The following is a 16,929-nucleotide window of genomic DNA, read 5'->3' on the forward strand; positions in this document are numbered from 1 at the left end:
ATTCATGAGTATATAACTCGTGTATTCCATGTATTTATAACATATTTCATATTTTGTTTTCAATTCACTATCGTTTTTCACATTCTATTTTCAATTCACTATCTCATATTCTTATTATTAGCCCAAAGTAGATTTTATAGAACACACCGGATATACGGAACAAATACAAAGGTGCATTATTATACACTAATGAATAGAGAGCACTAAAGTGCTATACAGAGAGCACAGATGTGCTAAACAGAGAGCACTAACGTGCTAAATATCAGAGAGCGTGCTAAAGTTCCTTAATGGCATGCCACAAATATCCTAATAGTTCTAAATTCCATCTACTCGGGCATTAAGGCTGAATTTTATACATATAAAAAAAATAATCCAATTATCATATTTGCACAATTTCACATTTACACACATATATATTCATAGTATATATATATTCCGATTCAATTCAACCAATATAATTTCATCACATATCAAGACAATCCATTTCAATTGTAAAACACAATAATTCTCACTTCAATCACTTATCATAACATTTAATTAAAATATAACAATTAACAATTAGATTAGGATTATAGAAATAAAAACCAGGAATTCTGAGCTATTCGATGTCGACTATATTTTCCCCTTTTTAGTCGAGAATTCCGGTACGACGCTAGCTACAAAATTAAAATAATTAAAAATAATCAATACAACACCATTCAATCTCACATTAAATATTTCAATTTTTACTCAATATTTTTCTAAATTCAAATTTAGTCCCTGAACCGAGACTAACTTTTATTCTTAAAACTAATTTCATATTTTCATTCCATTCCCACTTTAAACTAATTTAATTCTCTAATTTCACCATAAATCCTTAATTTCGAAATTCTCTCAATTTAGGCCCTATTAATTCAAAACTTATGTTTTATTTTACAAATCAACCATTTACCAACTTCTAACTTGAAATTCAATCAATTTAACCCCTAATTCATCAATTAATTCAACATAACTCACGTCTAAAAATCAGCTATCTTTCAAAATTTCAACAGAAATCATGACATATTTTGTTCTATAACTCCAAAAACTCAAAAATTACAAGAATAGGGACTAAATTAACTTACCAATTGAGCTTGGAACTTCAAAACCCAAAAATTCCCTTTTCTTTCTTTCCTTTCTCCTTCTCTGTTGCGTTTTTCAATTCTGTTTCTTTCCTTCTTTTCTATTTGTTTTTTTATATATAATAATATAATATTATAATAATATAATTAATATAATACTTATTTATTAAGTAAATAAATATAATATATATTAACTAAAATATCTCAGATATTTCTCAACTTTAGAAAAAAGGTATAATTTCCTATTTGGTCCTTTTAACTTTTCTTTAATCTTTAATTAAACTTTTATCTCTATTGCAATTTAATCCTTTTTCATAATTAACCTCAATTTAGACAAATTCACTTAATTAAAACTTAATTAACTACACAACTAACTTTATAAATATTTATGATAAATATTTACGAATCCAATTTACCGAAATGGAGTTTCGGGAGTATTTTTTTTCAATTTTATCCTTTTTAATCAATTAAACATTGAAACGTTAAAATTTCTTAACGAAACTTTAATACTACCCTAATAACACTCCGTAAATATTTATAAAAATATTTACGGCTCATTTTATAATATCGAGGTCTCGATACCTCGTTTTCGACCTAATTTACCTAATAATTTATTTTAAATCAAAAAATTCACTAATTCAAAAATATTTCTAAAATCACGCTTAACTTATAATTATTAATTAATAAAATTTTCTAAATTTTTCATAGAATTTAGTGATCTCAAATCACTGTTCTGACACTACTGAAAATTGGGCTGTTACAATTGCTGTCAAAAAGTGCTTTTGAGAAATAAAATATCTATTTTAGACATGTTATTATCAAGTAACAAATATGCATTTAAATAATATTTAAATTAGTTAATATTATTATATTTTAGTAAGAATATAAAAAAATTTGTTATAACTTGTTAATATTTTAATATATGAAATATAAATTTTAAATATTTTTAAGCAATAAATATTAATTATTTATAAAATTTAATTAGAATATATAAACTATATTTTAAATATTTAAATATAACCATTAAATATTTATAATTAGTATTTTAAAAATATTTTTAATTTTTAATTAATAATTTTAACACATTTGTAATTAAGCAAAAAAAAAGGAAAGTAGTATGTTATTGGAGAGGTGAAAAAGTAATTAAGCACCAAAAGTGCTTTTGGGAGAGGAAAAACTAAAATTTTTAACTTCTCTTTTTCAAAAGTGCTTGTTCTGCACAACTTTTATTCCAAAAGTGCTTTTGGAGTCAAAAGTATTTTTTTAAGCAATGAAGAACTAGCCCTTAGAATGTTATAGTTAAATTTTTCAAATTCTTTTTTCAATTTTTATCAATAATAAAATGTAAAGGTTGAAAAAAATATTCTATTACCGAAAATTAAAATGTAACAATTTTGTTAAGATGTAGAAAGTAGTGTTTATATAGTCATTTTTATTTAATTTATATTAATATAACTTCTCTATCTGAGTTTAGTTTTATGAGTTAATCAAACATCCGTTCATGGATTAATCATAAATCTAGTATATTAATCTTTTGACGATTGGATTGGGTTAAATTTTGCAATTAATCCATTTACTATGAGTAAATTATGTATTAGTTTTTATACTTTAATTTGATCTATTTTTGTTTTTATATTTTTTAAATTAATTATTTTCCATATTCTTTATTTTTTAAATTTCAAATTTTGTCTCCTAACCCGACTAGTACAACTTAAATCCCTTTGATTAAATTTTGCTATTAGTCTTGTGTTATGCTTAAAATCATAGATTTAATCTATGTTCTTCAATTTATCTATTCTTAATACCTTTTTAACATTCGTTAAATTCATTAACGAGCTCTTTTTTAATAATATGCATAAATAATAAGTTAAAATGACACTAAATATGTTTGTAGTATGAAATTTTGGAATTAACTTAATCAATTTAATAGTTAAGATTTTATCAAAACTAAAATTTTAAAATCCAAAAAATATATTTACTTAAAATAATCGAATTAAAATACAAAACTAAGGGTGTGTTTAATACACCATAGAAAATTTTCACTCCATATGACGACCAACCCTATTCTCTGACGAAAGTCTCATCTCTTCTGAGAGCTCCTTCATCCTTGAGGTTCTTAACACTTTTTCTTCTCTTTTAATTTGATTTTAAGTTTGATGTTTAATATAAGTGGAAGTCACTAATATTATCAACTTCCCATTTCTTAAATGCAGGGGCGAAGCAGAAAACTTTTTTAGGGGCTGAAATTAAATTATAATTTTTACGATAATAAATATGTAATTTCATCATTTTAATAATCTATTTTTTTATAATTTTTAAAGGATTAAATCATTTTCTTTTATCATTTTTAGGGGGCCAAAGTACAATTTTACTTTTACTAATTTAAAATAAAAAATGGAAAATTTTTTATTTTAGGAAGGGTCGGGCTCCCTACCAGTCCCCCTAGCTATACCCATGCTTATGTGATGATTTTTTTTTTTGTTGCATGAAGAAATACCGCGAAATCTTATAAATTGGAACTGTAAAACTTGAGACGAAACTTCTGAGTTTAATAACGAAAGCATTGAAAATTGATGAAAAATAAATGATGAAATATTTTGAGGATGAGATGCAATCAATTAGGATGACATACTATCCTCCATGTCCACAACCAGAGTTGGTGATGAGCTTTACTCCTCACTCTGGTTCTATTTTTCTCACCATTCTTCTCCAATTTAACAGTGTCGACGGCCTTCACATCCGCAAAGATGGTATTTGGTTCCTTGTTAGCATTCTCCCAAATACACTCTTCTTCAATGTTGGAAACATTCTAGAGGTTAAACAATTCTCTAAACTCATCCCTCTTGTTTTATACTACTATATATATATACAAGAATGAATCCAAGGAACCAAGAAAATTGTTAAGGGATTGATAATAAAAGATATAATATCACTAGTCATATGCAACATATAAAAAAACAAAAGCATATAGGAGGAAATAAATTATAGTTAATTTTTAATCAAGTTTAAATAAAAATTTTAATATTTATTTACAAATCTTTATTTTTTTTATTCAATGATGCATAAGAATTATTCATTCCCAGTGCATTAAATATCATCTTTCTATATATATTAGATTATTACTCAATTCAATTACTTTTTTTTCAAATTTAAATCAACTTGATTTTTCTTACAATTTTAATTGTAAACTATCATCTGAAATTAATGTATAAAATATTTAATACTCAAAGTAGCATCAAAGTTTAAATAAGCTAAACTAGCAGGCTAGTTAAGAAAGTTCTTTTGTTATTTGAATTGGTTCTAGTACAATCTTTGACAATGAAAATATATGTTACATATATTTAATATTATACTATATTATAAATAATATAGTATATGTTTTCAATTTACAAATATTATAATTATGATGGTTGTTATATATATAAAATTATATCTTTGCTCGCTATAGTTATACTATTTATAGATTGATGTATTTATCTTTGTCGTATTTTTAGTTGATTTCGTGGAACCTCTGCTAAAATGCGCCGGAAATGATGACACCATCAGTATCAAGGTTGATGACGGTAGCGATACAGTTACTTTCATATTCGAGAGCCCAAGTGAGTTTTTTCCGTTTTCCTGGGGTATTTTGTTAGCTGAGTTGGGTTTTGGTTTTAGGGATTCTTTCCTGTACTTGAGATGATTGACAAGTTGTTTGTTTGCATGAAGATTATAAAATAGGCAGTGTTACTGCTAACTCTTCATCAAGATGAAGATTCTGCGTGTTTCTTTCCCAGTTAGAATGACATAAAAAAAGTTCAGTTTTCTTCGGTAAAAGATGCTTGCTAATTTTGTTGACAATATAAAGTTGAACTGACATTTTCTGTGTTTCTTTTAGGCATGGGATAATGGATTAAAGCAGAAGATAAGATACCAGATTTTGAGATGGCCGCTAATGGATATTGATAGCGAGCACCTTGGAATTCCCAGATGCAGAATTATCAAGCTATTGTTACGATTATTTCAGCCAAAATTGCAAGGATTTGTAAAGATCTTGCTAGCATCGGTGATACTGCTACTACTGAGATATATATATATATATATTTGCTTTATAAGATTTTATAGATAACATAATCTTTGGTCTTTATTTTCTTTCTTATGGTTGATCTTATTTACTTGTACCTTCGCAAATCTTAACTCTATTTGGTTTAGTTGCAGTTGTTATCCCTGTAACCAAAGAAGGTTCTCAGGCCAAACACCACTGTAGATAAAGTATGTCCTTTTTCCTGTATTGTTTGTACTTTCATTGAACATGGTTATTAATACTACGATACGCCCTGTTTCAAGTATGTTGGTTGGACCCTAGTGAGCCTTGGGTGTCGATATTATATGCATTGGAATATCCTTTCGAGATTATACTCTCGTACTCACGTTTAGATATTTGATATGTGACACACAAATACTTCAATAAGCAATTGGTCTAGGTTCAAAAAGTCTTGTAAGGTGCATCATGTCTAGGGTTCAAACTCTGTAAAATCTCTCTTTGAATTTTACCGAAAAGGTGAATGGTTGATATTGCGGCTTCTTTTTTTTTTTTTTTTTCTTATAGACGCTTGCAGCAAGGAGCTACAATTATAGAGATGAACGACATTTGCATTGAGGTATATGAATTCATTTACAAAGGCTACTCCATTGTTTACTATGCTGACAATCAGCTAGACTTCAGAACTGCCTGTCGTGATCTCAATACAAGATGGCTGAGATGGGTTAGATCAGGTTTTACTTGGCACCCAAGATTGAAGGTGATATGGATGATGAGACTTAGCCACAAGTCTTTAACTTGATCTTGGCTTAATCTCTAGAGAATCTGTTTTGATTTATGTGCCATTAATTTCCTCTGAGATAAGATAAACTAAGTGGATGATAGGTGATAATATTTCTTTCATGTGATAGGATTGCAATATCTTTATTATTTTTCTTTATTTCTTATATTATAAAGGCAACAGATTCATGTACTGTTCTTTCCACACAAAATACAATTTGAATACATTGAGCTAATGAGTTGAGGCAGCATTATAGGAACATTGTTGGATTCGACCGTGTTTGAACTTATAACCTAAAGGCAATTCAATACATAAATAGCATAAAAATAATTAAACTTTGAAGACGCTGTGCCATACCATGTATAAATAGCTTTGAGCTTTAATTTTCTCATGCCACTACAAAAGCACTTGATGAACCAGTGAAATGCCGAATTGATCCCATAAGCCCTTTTGAAGCACCGAAATGTCTTATTCTGTATACTCCCGGTGAGGAAGACGATGGGATTATCCATTCGATTGTTGCCTTACTCTGGGGGCTTAGCTTTGAAGGTCTTGACCATTTAAAGCGAAGGCAGAAATCATCGTCATCGTACATTGGGGTCCATGTATCCTTCCCTTGGAGCATCTCAACAAGGGCGAAAGTACCTTCTGTCAAGAGATCATTCCTGGGGCAAGATGACCAGAAAACAACGGTCACGGTGCTGCCTCTCTTGAAGGTTGAGTTAGCTGGAACATCGGAGCTGACATCCCCGAAGTTTTTACCAGCAGGGGTTGAGTCCATTATAACTGGAGTGAGTAAGCTTATTTGCTTCTGTAGAAGATCTGGAGGCGGCATCCCGGCTTCAACAGGTTGACCTTTGATAAGAGCAGTGGCAAGCTTCTGGAACTCCTGAATGTAGGCACTGAGTGTGTGTGGACCATAGAGTGTGGAGGCACCCTAAGAAACAAAATATCTTGTCAGAAAACTAGACAAATAATAATAGGTTACAAGTTCCAAATAAATGGACAAACACCATTCGAAACGTTTTCTTCATGCACATGTGCGCGGATATAGGTGTGCAAGTGTGATCAAATAGCCATAACAGAAAAAGTACAGGTGAATTTGATAGCAATTTACTAGCCGAGCAAGCTACTGCACAATTAATATTATGTTTTACTATTTCTAATTTTTGAAGACTTACTAAGCGAAAAGTCTAAAGCTCTTCATTCAAGCAAGGAAATTGAAAAGTGGTCTATTATGATCAATCAGCACACTGAGAGAGGTAATTTATATTCGAGTATAGTGCATCTGAGACTGACCTCGTATCTCTGCACTTGGTACTCTTCTAAGGTAGCAACATACTGCGAATACGTATTAGTCAAGCCAGCTATAACAACATGAGTGTTACTACCAAATTCCCCATTACCACTCCTTGTAAGCACTGTCTTCACAGCATTCCGGAGACGCCTCCCAGACATTGTTGTAAATTCTGATTGAAACAAAAAATAAAAATGGTAAGAATCAATCCAATTATTGCATTGAGTGAACAAAGAAATTTACTTCTAGAAGGTAAACCTTCACATTAAACGGAAGAAAAGAAACAAGAGAAGCTACTACCTCCTGGTACACTGAGAATGACAAACTGCCCTATCCGAAGGATCTGGATTGGAAGTACTGAAGGCTGCCAAGATAAAGAACAGGAAAATATTCCATCAGTCAACTTAGAGTAACAGAAAAGGAATCATATCGATAGTTCTTTCTGAATATTAAGACCAATTAGGCATAACAGAAGACTACATGCCATCAAAGGAATCCAAGGATTCAAATGATTGAAATACTTCATCAAGCATCTAAGTAAAGCTCATGTAACAGAATGAGTTGGACTTTATGAAGACTCCACCGGACTAGTATGGCCCCTATGATACCGTTGGAACTCACCGCCCAATCATATGGTTGCTTCATTTCACCAGTATCTAGCAAGATGGGCTTTGGATGCTGACAATCAACTTGTTTCTTATCTGGAGTTTTAAGTACGTCGCGGACAAGCCTCCAAAAAGGATTTCCCTGATATAAAATAGCGACAGCATTAATCACAAAAAGCAGGCATTGATATGGTACATAAAATGTACACACAAATGTGGACACATAATGAGTGCAGAGTCTTAAATCACCTGGTCATCTCCTTGCTGAAAATCAAAAGCTCCAGGTCCATCAGTTGTTCCCGCAGCAAATGCAAATCCCATTGCAGCGGGACAAGTTTTAACTACCTCAGAACCTCCTCCCACTTTAGTAAGTGTTACCTCAAGCTGGGAAAAGTCTATGTAAGTGTGACGATAATCAACCTCTCCTTTTAACTGTTCAGATGCTTTCTCAAACAAGTCCACGGCTTTTCTGAATTGCCTCTCTCCGATAATACGAGTACTTTCGAACTCATCAGGATAGCTGCCAAGTGAAGCGCACTTCACATTTTTAGTTTTCCTAGTCACTATATTTAGTACTTACAAAAGAAGTGCATAGCAGGGAGAGGTACAGTACCCTGGTCCTCGGCCATAGCACAGCTCATTCTTTCCACCGCAGGTACTATGATTGAAGTCACAAGGAAGATCGGTGTCGGTGCAAAATGCTCCGAGTACATTGGGACTAACATCACCACAATTTGTTTGGCAAAATGCAGATACAAATCCGGGCTTTTCAGCTTGTTTAAGAGCACCTCTGACGCGTCTGGCAACACTCATAGTTTGTGTTGCTGGGCTACCAGGAGATGAGCGGAAGGATGTAGCAAGCTCCAGTAACTTATTGTCTGCATGTAAAAGATATTAGAAAGAAATATTGCATATAGACCCAGCAAATCAAAGAGTTAGAGCTATTTATACTTAACATTAATGCCCAGGCATGAAATAGAAATCAGAAAACATACTATCATCATGGATGTTGGGGATGATGTTAGAGACTCTTCGAGGTAATCCGTCAGAGCCCGATTCATTAGTATCTGAACTTTTAATGCCATTTTTCTCAAACCAGTCTTCCATAAATCTAGCTGCTGCACCTTTGTTATCCCCGCTGATCAGTGAGTTTGTACGACTCATCGATGTTCCGTGAGTTGCGAACCAGTTGAAACTACCCACTGGACCCCACTGGTCATCTACGAACTTTAAAAGGGTCATTTCTTTATCAACGTCATATTTATGTTTTCTCCTTTCGGATGCAGGGTTATTGAGATAGGCACTGGGACTTCGGTTTACACTAGCATCTAGTAGTTCTCCTGTTGAAAATCCAGAATCTTTGAGAACAAATAACAAGAAGCAAGGAAGACTTTCCCTTCATATTATTTCGGAAAACACCTAAAAATAAGGAAAGAATGTAGGAAGTCAATATTTCCAGTTCCTTTACCCTTGTTCACAAAAATAGATCCGGGTCGAAGATTTTCATGAGCTTGTATGATACTTTTCTCGATGCCATCTACCAGGACATCAAATGACTGACGAACAAATCCTAAAGATGTTACAAGATACACTACATATTGGAGATAACCTCCTGGACCGGCATGGGTATGAATACCACTGATAGCAACATTCTGTTCAGTATATAACTCCCCATATCTGCACACATAAGAAGCAGTTTTATAAGGATAGACAAGTCAAAACATTGAAAAAAAAACTAGTCATATAACTAAAACTCATGTTGATACAGCAAAAAGAAAAATGGCATACAAGAATTCTAAATCTTAATTTCAATCAGTATAGAGAAAGTCAGCTTCTTTGATGCACAAATGGCTTGCTTCGAAGAGATAATCGCATAAACTTCAATCAGGATTTGGCCTTTATATGTCATAAACAAAACCAACATCTTCAAGCATAGCATTTAGTAATAATAATTAATTACCTTGCTTTCAATCTCTCAATCACTTTGATCGTCACTAATTGAGAAGCCATGCAAGCATCGAGGTTAACAAATACAACTCTTTTCCCCTGTGGCTCAGCCACAATGAATGAGCGAGCTCGCAGCCTCAAGTGAATCCCCGAGGCAATTTGTTCCGCGTTAGCATATCCCATCATGTTAACGTCGGCTGCAGGACCAGTAATGTCGTAGCTTCCAAGTCCGATCAAATAATCGGATTTGGAGACTACTGTTTTACTATATTGGAGCAAAAGCACCAGAGACATCCATAAGCAAATAGTTCTCGAAGGACTCCAAAAGTAACAGTGGATGGAAGCAAGTAACTCCATCATAAACAGATAAGTACACCAAGCAGCACTTAGTTCATGCCCCTGCATCGAAGCATTCCTCGTGGAGAAACAAGCATTAGTCCAAATTATAGATGGTAAAGGAATTCTTATATATTTAGCTTCAAAGAATCATTGTGAATTGCATTTGCCTGAAATTAGAATAGTCATAAGCATAAAACCTCATTAACCACACCGAAAACATGAGGAATGCTTAAATTATATACAAATAATTTGCATGACCCAAAAGACAGCTTAAGTCTACTATTATATAACCATAAAAAAAAATCTTAAGAGTGAAAACTTGTTCATCACTACTTCAGCTAGCTTAAATACAATTACCCATTAAAACCTTCCATAAACCACATTATAAATACTTTCGAAGAACACCCATTAAAAGAATGGAACTGAAGAATCAAGAATTTCTAAATGATCAAATAATACATTACGCAGAATTTTTAAAAAGAAAAAAGAAAAAAAAAACTATACCTATTTTTGTTGAGAGTAAAGATTGATCTCAGCTTAATACTTTGTATGTGTGTGAGAGAATGAGGGAGGCTACGATTCTTAAAGAGAAACAGAGTAAGGAAACTTAAATTAGTTGCTCTGAAAGGAAGACAGTGATGATGCTTTCGTACGTTCACATGATGTCTGTGCTTCCAAGTATGAAATTGGTTTAAAATGTAAGAATTTATAACTTCTTCTTTGTTTCATAATTTCTTTGATATTAAAACTTGGATTTCGGATTTTTTATATCCAAAACATCATGATATAGATTAATAAAGCTTAGTCAACTGTTCGGCACATGGGAATACCAGAGGCATCACCCAACAAAATAGCTAACATGTCTGCTTGTAGACGGCCATATATGTTTTTACTTTGATTTTGTGACTCAATTTTTACTATTTTCACTTTAATTATTCAAAAAATATATTTTTTAAATATAGATTGGGGTTAAAAAAAATTAAAGATTGAAGTAAATAAATGGTAGAAATTAAAAGAATAAATAAAAATTATTAGATTATACTTGTTTATCCCATTTCTAAAAAATTTAAATTTCTTTTAGTATTGAAATTTTAAATTTCAAAATATGAAAATAAATTAAATAAATTGTTAGAAATTTTTTGATCCGTCCGCATAATATTAAAATTAATTAATTTAATCTCCTTCTAAATTTTAAAATTTTATTTGATGTTTTCAAATTATTCTTAACGAAATCAACTCAATAACTCATATTAGATAATTGCCTACAAAACTTTTTCTTTAATTATATAATCTTGTATTTTACATGCTAAGTTAAAAGCAACGGAAAAAGTTTAATTAATTTCAATATGATAGTAAAAAATTGACTGACACTATTAAGAGATCCTTTTTTTAATAATTTGTTTAATTAATTGGTATGGTTTGAAATTTAAAATTTCAATATTAAAAAAAAATATATCTAGAACTTTAGGCAATGGGTAACCAGTGCAATTTGACAAATTTTTCAACGTATTCTACCAAAATTTTTTTCAGTTTAATTGTTTTTTTTTTACCTCAAACAATATTTAGAAAAAAATAATTTTTTGGGTGACTTAAAAATTGGGTGACAAAAATGAAATTGTAAATATAATGTAACATATATTGTTAATCGCGTTAAAAATTTAATGCTAAGATGACTAAAATGAAAACACCTTAAAAGTTCGGGGATGAAATTATAAAGATTTCAAGCGTCCTAAAAATAGAGTGATTAATTGGATATTTTACCCTAAAAATTGTTACAACACTACTTTTAAAAAAAGAATTGGTCTTAATTTATATGGAGCGGTAATTATAATTTTTACCAAACACCCATTTGATATAGGTTCAAACCATGTTACTTCGATCTCCTTCCTCATGTTAAATACAAAATATGTTTTTTCGTTACAAATTTTAAATAAATAAACAATCTTGAATGATAGATGAAAATGAAAATTTTGAAGTTTATTTACGTGAAAATTACTAACCCTTTAGGAAAGTTGTTTTGTTAGGGTATTTCTAATTTGTTGTTGATTTAAATTTCTTTGCTGGAATTTAGGAGAAATGAATTCCTTAGCGTAAATGGAACCTTTGTATTCACGATGTAAGAATGAATGGCTGAGGCTGAGAAAGAAATGAGAAATCATGGGTTTTGTGCATAAAACAAACACTAACTAACAATGCAACTAACAATGCAGAAGACGCTTATTCCAAGATAATTCCGTTTCAGACTTGAGACATTTAAGAAAATAAAGCAATGGGAAAACGTTAATTCTTAGGAAATGAATTCAAATGTTCCCATTTAGGCTCACTCATTAACCTTGACTTTATGTGCAAACATACAACAATCTCATCTGGGCTCCTTCCACACTTCTTTTTGGATTTGAACATCATCTATTCTACTCTGTTCTAAACAACAGCTGTAATGCGCATAAAACGGGATGTCTGTCATTCTCCTCTCCCCCTTGTGCAAATGCCACGATAGTATTTGTTCACTGAAATAGTCAACTAGGCCCGTTAGGCCTCAAGAAACCAACAATGCAAAGTGGGCTTTCATCCCAGCTCATAAATTTCCTGCTCCAAACTGATGGTCGCTAATTAATATACGGGAAATTCTTTAATGATATTCAAGCAATAAAGATTAACCTTTACATGGCTGGCGTCCAATCAACAATTGTATGACCACATTACTTTTTAACCAAAAATATCGATGTGGGATGAGATAAATGCATCATACTAACTCATTTACAATGATCGAACGTACCATGCTTCAGCCTTTAGTCGAATTAATTATTTGAACCAAGACCAGTAGATCTCAGATTGAAAATTAAATTCGTTATAAATGACAAAATGAAAAGGTTGGTTGTCTTTTCACTTCATCGTCGGCTATACTCAAAAGGATTATAAACTCGAAAAATTAACTTAAATAAAAAAATAAAACTCGTTTTTTACACAAGTGTCAAATATAATTTTTTTACTTAGGCCCAATTCAACTCATATTAGCTGTTTTGCTCTATTTTGTTATTATTTTGTTACCATTTCGCTATTGTTTAACTGTCATTTCGTTATCATATTGTTACTATTTTGTTTTTATTGCTTGTATATTGTATAACTTTTATTTTATTATTAATTTTGTTACTATTTTAAGGCGTTTATTTACTAAGTTGTAACTAACTTAGTGTTATTTAAATATAAATATTTTTTAAAAATATATTTTCAATTTGTTGGGAAATATTTATTTTAATGTTTTTAGTGATTTGATGTATTAAACTTTTTAAATTTGTTTTAAATATAAACAATAATCTAAAACAATTAATATGGGCGAACAGAGTCGAGCTTAAATTTACCGCTTTTAATCTGAGTAAGGCTTGGACAAAATTTTGAATCTATTTTTCAAGTCAAGTCAAACCCGAACCTAAATATTGTATCGACCCGATTAATGGTTAGGTCTAGTTTTCACATAAAGGCTGGTAGCCTCTTGCTTTACTTTCATGTTGAAATCTTTTGTAGTAATATAATCCACGACAACATTAAACAATCTTGTCCACCTCATTTTGCAGTATATTCGTAATCATCCAACTATTAGTACGTTTTTCTTTTTTGTTACTCAACTATGAAAAGTTCTATTTGTTACTCTCTTTTTTTCACGAGCTAACTAATTGATGAAAAGATAATATAATAGTATTTAAAATTGATATAATAGCAACATTAACCCTCACAATTTATGCATTATGTCAATTTAGTCATAACTCTAAAAAGTTGAAACCTCAATGTTTACACATGGTATAATTTGATCCATTTTCTTTCATTCATATTTTTATTTGTGACTCTTTCACCTAAAAGGCTAAAAAAAATAAATCTAATATATGTATAAACACTCAAAAATCCATAGCAATTTTTATTTTTTTTATTTACTAAAAGTCAACCTTCAATGTTACAAATAAAAATAAAACTACAAAAAAATTAGAGTATACAATCTATAAATGTTGAAAGTTTATTTTTTTGAAATAAAGACTAAAATGACACAATTAGTAAATGTTAAGGGTTATCTTTTTGAAATTAGGATTAAATTGACATAATATATAAATGTTAAAAATTAAAGATACTAAAATTATATTTTCGATGGTAATTTAACGACACAAAAATGGAAAAGAAAAATTCGAATGTGTAGTTGGGTCACAAAACAAATCGAATAACTGAATGACCTCACAATGAAACGACGCCGAATGTACAGTTTCACTACTTGTTACGGTGCAATCAGAACCATAGGATCGTCCCGTCTGCAATCAAGCTTCGAGCTCACATAAGACGCGTCTTGCCAGGCTGGACTTGTCCCAAGTTGGGCCCCACTCCTATTCGAATCAAACCCGAAACAAAAGGTCAACAAACTCAAAAGCGCAACATTCTCCTTATCTCTCCACAGTCGTTCTCCCTAATTTTCCTCCACCGCTATGCATCCGTCCAAACCACTCAATCTCTTTTTTATTTTAACGGTCATGATCCGTCTCTGCTTCGCCGATCTACCTTCTTTTCGGGAGGCACCGGCATTTCGAAACGGCAGAGAATGTCCACAAACAACATGGTCCTCCCTCGACAAAGAGATCCACAATCCCTCCATTATCCACATCGCTATGACATTAGACACTGCTTACCTCCGGGGCTCCGTCGCTGGAGTCTTCTCCGTTCTCCACCACGCCACTTGTCCGGAAAACATCGTGTTCCATTTTGTCACCACGCACCGACACGGAGCTAAACTCACGCGCGCCATTACCTCCACTTTCCCTTACCTCAACTTCCATCTCTACTACTTCAACACTAACCTCGTCAAAGGAAAGATCTCGTCTTCCATCCGACGCGCCTTGGATCAACCATTGAATTACGCGCGTATGTACCTAGCTGATCTGTTGCCAGCTGGGGTCCGGCGTATAATCTACTTTGACTCTGATCTTATCGTCGTTGATGACGTCATCAATCTATGGAGCATCAACTTGAGAAGCCACGTGTTGGGCGCTCCCGAGTACTGTCATGCCAACTTCACCAACTACTTCACTTCTAAATTCTGGTCCAACCCGGCTTTTTCGGCGTCGTTTAAAGGAAGACCAAGGAATCCGTGCTATTTCAACACTGGCGTTATGGTAATCGATTTATGGAAATGGAGAGAAGGTAAATACACGGAGAAATTAGAAAACTGGATGAGGATTCAGAAAAGGTATCGTATCTACGAGCTTGGTTCTTTGCCTCCATTTTTGTTAGTTTTCGCCGGAGATGTGGAGGGGATGGAGCACCGGTGGAACCAACATGGGCTCGGTGGTGACAACTTGGAAGGCTTATGCAGGGCTCTGCACCCCGGTCCGGTTAGCTTGTTGCATTGGAGCGGTAAAGGAAAGCCATGGCTGAGAATCGACTCTAAGAGACCCTGTCCGTTGGATTCCTTGTGGGCTCCTTACGATCTGTTCCGCCATCCGTCTTTGTTCTCCAATAGCTAAAATACGGTGGAGAGAGTTCATCGGATTTCGTAGGAGAATAAGGACACGTGTAAAAAAAGGAAAGCACCTTGCAACTTGCTTCGCCAGTGAAAATATGGAGTTACCGCGGGTATAAGTTGCCTGTTAACCGCGCTGGTTTTCATGTTTTCATTCTGTTTTGTTTGTTCATATAGGAAAGTGGGAAGTGGAAGTTTAAAGGTGTACTCCCTTTCTCTTTTGACTATAATTTTTGGATTAATTAAAGTTGTGTAGATTAAGACAATATCTACATAAGTAGATATGACCCCGTGAGGTGTGTCGGTTGTATTATTGTTTTCATTTTTGTGTTATTAAATTATTCCGATAATAGAAATTTTCCATCAGATAACCCTTTTTATCATTCATTGCACTCCGATCGAAATTAAATCTCATACCAGAAAAGATACACGTGTTTCTAAAGATTTAATTAAATAAATTATTACTTATTTTTAATTTGATTTAATTAAATAAATAATAAATTATATTACTACTCATTCAATTATGATTTTTTTTGCTAAATTATTTAGTTGGTTACTTAATTTTTAGGCCGTTTTCATTTTAGTTACCTATCCGTTAAATCTTTAACGACGTATATTATGTTTACACTTTCTTCTTGATCATCCAACTTCTAAGTCATTTTCATTTTAGCCACTAAAAAAATTACTTTTTTAGAGTAAAAAAATCATTTTTTAAGTATTGATTGGGGTGAAACTTAAGAATTAAAGTGAAAAAATGGTAAAAACTAAAATAATTTATTAAAAAATTATCAAATTGTATTTGTTTATCACTTTGTCAAAAGTTCTAAATATCTTTTTTTTCAATATTAAAATTTTAAATTTTAATACATCAAAAACAATTAAATAATTTGTTTAATATTTTTTATCTCTCGATAATGTTAGTCGATTTATTGCTCTATATTGAAATTAATTAAACTAATCTTTTAATTTTGGAAATTTTATTTTATGTTTCCAAATTGTTATTAATGAAATCAACTCATATTTAGTAATTGCGTATCAAACTTAATTTTTTTTGGTTATATAATTTCAAATCTTTTATGCTAAGTTAAATTTCTTTTGATTATATAATATTGGATCTTTCATGCTAAGATAATAACAAAGAAAAATGATGATAATTAATTAAATCAACTACTTGTTGCTTGCTAGGATAAAGAAGTGATAAAAAATTAATTAAATTGATTAATTTCTTTTAGTTCAAAGCAAACAAAAAATGGCATGAAGTGTAAGAGTCTCTTACCAAGTCCTCGCATACTGTGCAGTGGATACATCACAACAAGCCTAAAACAACACAAGAAAGAAAATTCAA

General features: G+C 31.7%; 2 protein-coding genes and 1 long non-coding RNA gene across 3 annotated transcripts; 2 read left to right on the forward strand and 1 right to left on the reverse strand.

Annotated features, from left to right (window-relative positions):
- The first annotated feature begins 4,571 nt into the window (after window positions 1-4,571).
- On the forward strand, window positions 4,572-6,194 carry LOC121217664 (uncharacterized). The gene is made up of 4 exons (XR_005913811.1): window positions 4,572-4,699; window positions 4,978-5,145; window positions 5,292-5,351; window positions 5,689-6,194. It is a non-coding gene; the product is annotated as an uncharacterized lncRNA (long non-coding RNA).
- Window positions 6,030-10,854, reverse strand: LOC107906595 (neutral ceramidase 1). The gene is made up of 10 exons (XM_016833633.2): window positions 10,595-10,854; window positions 9,765-10,150; window positions 9,273-9,481; window positions 8,800-9,144; window positions 8,418-8,682; window positions 8,054-8,324; window positions 7,821-7,946; window positions 7,500-7,563; window positions 7,202-7,371; window positions 6,030-6,839 (listed from the first exon to the last, which is right to left on the reverse strand). The coding sequence occupies exons 2-10, from the start codon at window positions 10,109-10,111 to the stop codon at window positions 6,291-6,293; spliced, it is 2,346 nt and encodes a 781-aa protein (XP_016689122.2). The 5' UTR covers window positions 10,112-10,150; window positions 10,595-10,854; the 3' UTR covers window positions 6,030-6,290.
- Window positions 10,855-14,137: 3,283 nt separating this feature from the next.
- Window positions 14,138-15,967, forward strand: LOC107906594 (probable galacturonosyltransferase-like 3). Its single transcript, XM_016833632.2, has one exon. It carries the CDS (start codon window positions 14,554-14,556, stop codon window positions 15,586-15,588), a length of 1,035 nt encoding a protein of 344 aa, XP_016689121.1. The 5' UTR covers window positions 14,138-14,553; the 3' UTR covers window positions 15,589-15,967.
- The last annotated feature ends 962 nt before the right edge of the window (window positions 15,968-16,929 follow it).

Source organism: Gossypium hirsutum, chromosome D05, assembly GCF_007990345.1.
Source record: "Gossypium hirsutum isolate 1008001.06 chromosome D05, Gossypium_hirsutum_v2.1, whole genome shotgun sequence".
Lineage (NCBI taxonomy): Eukaryota > Viridiplantae > Streptophyta > Magnoliopsida > Malvales > Malvaceae > Gossypium > Gossypium hirsutum.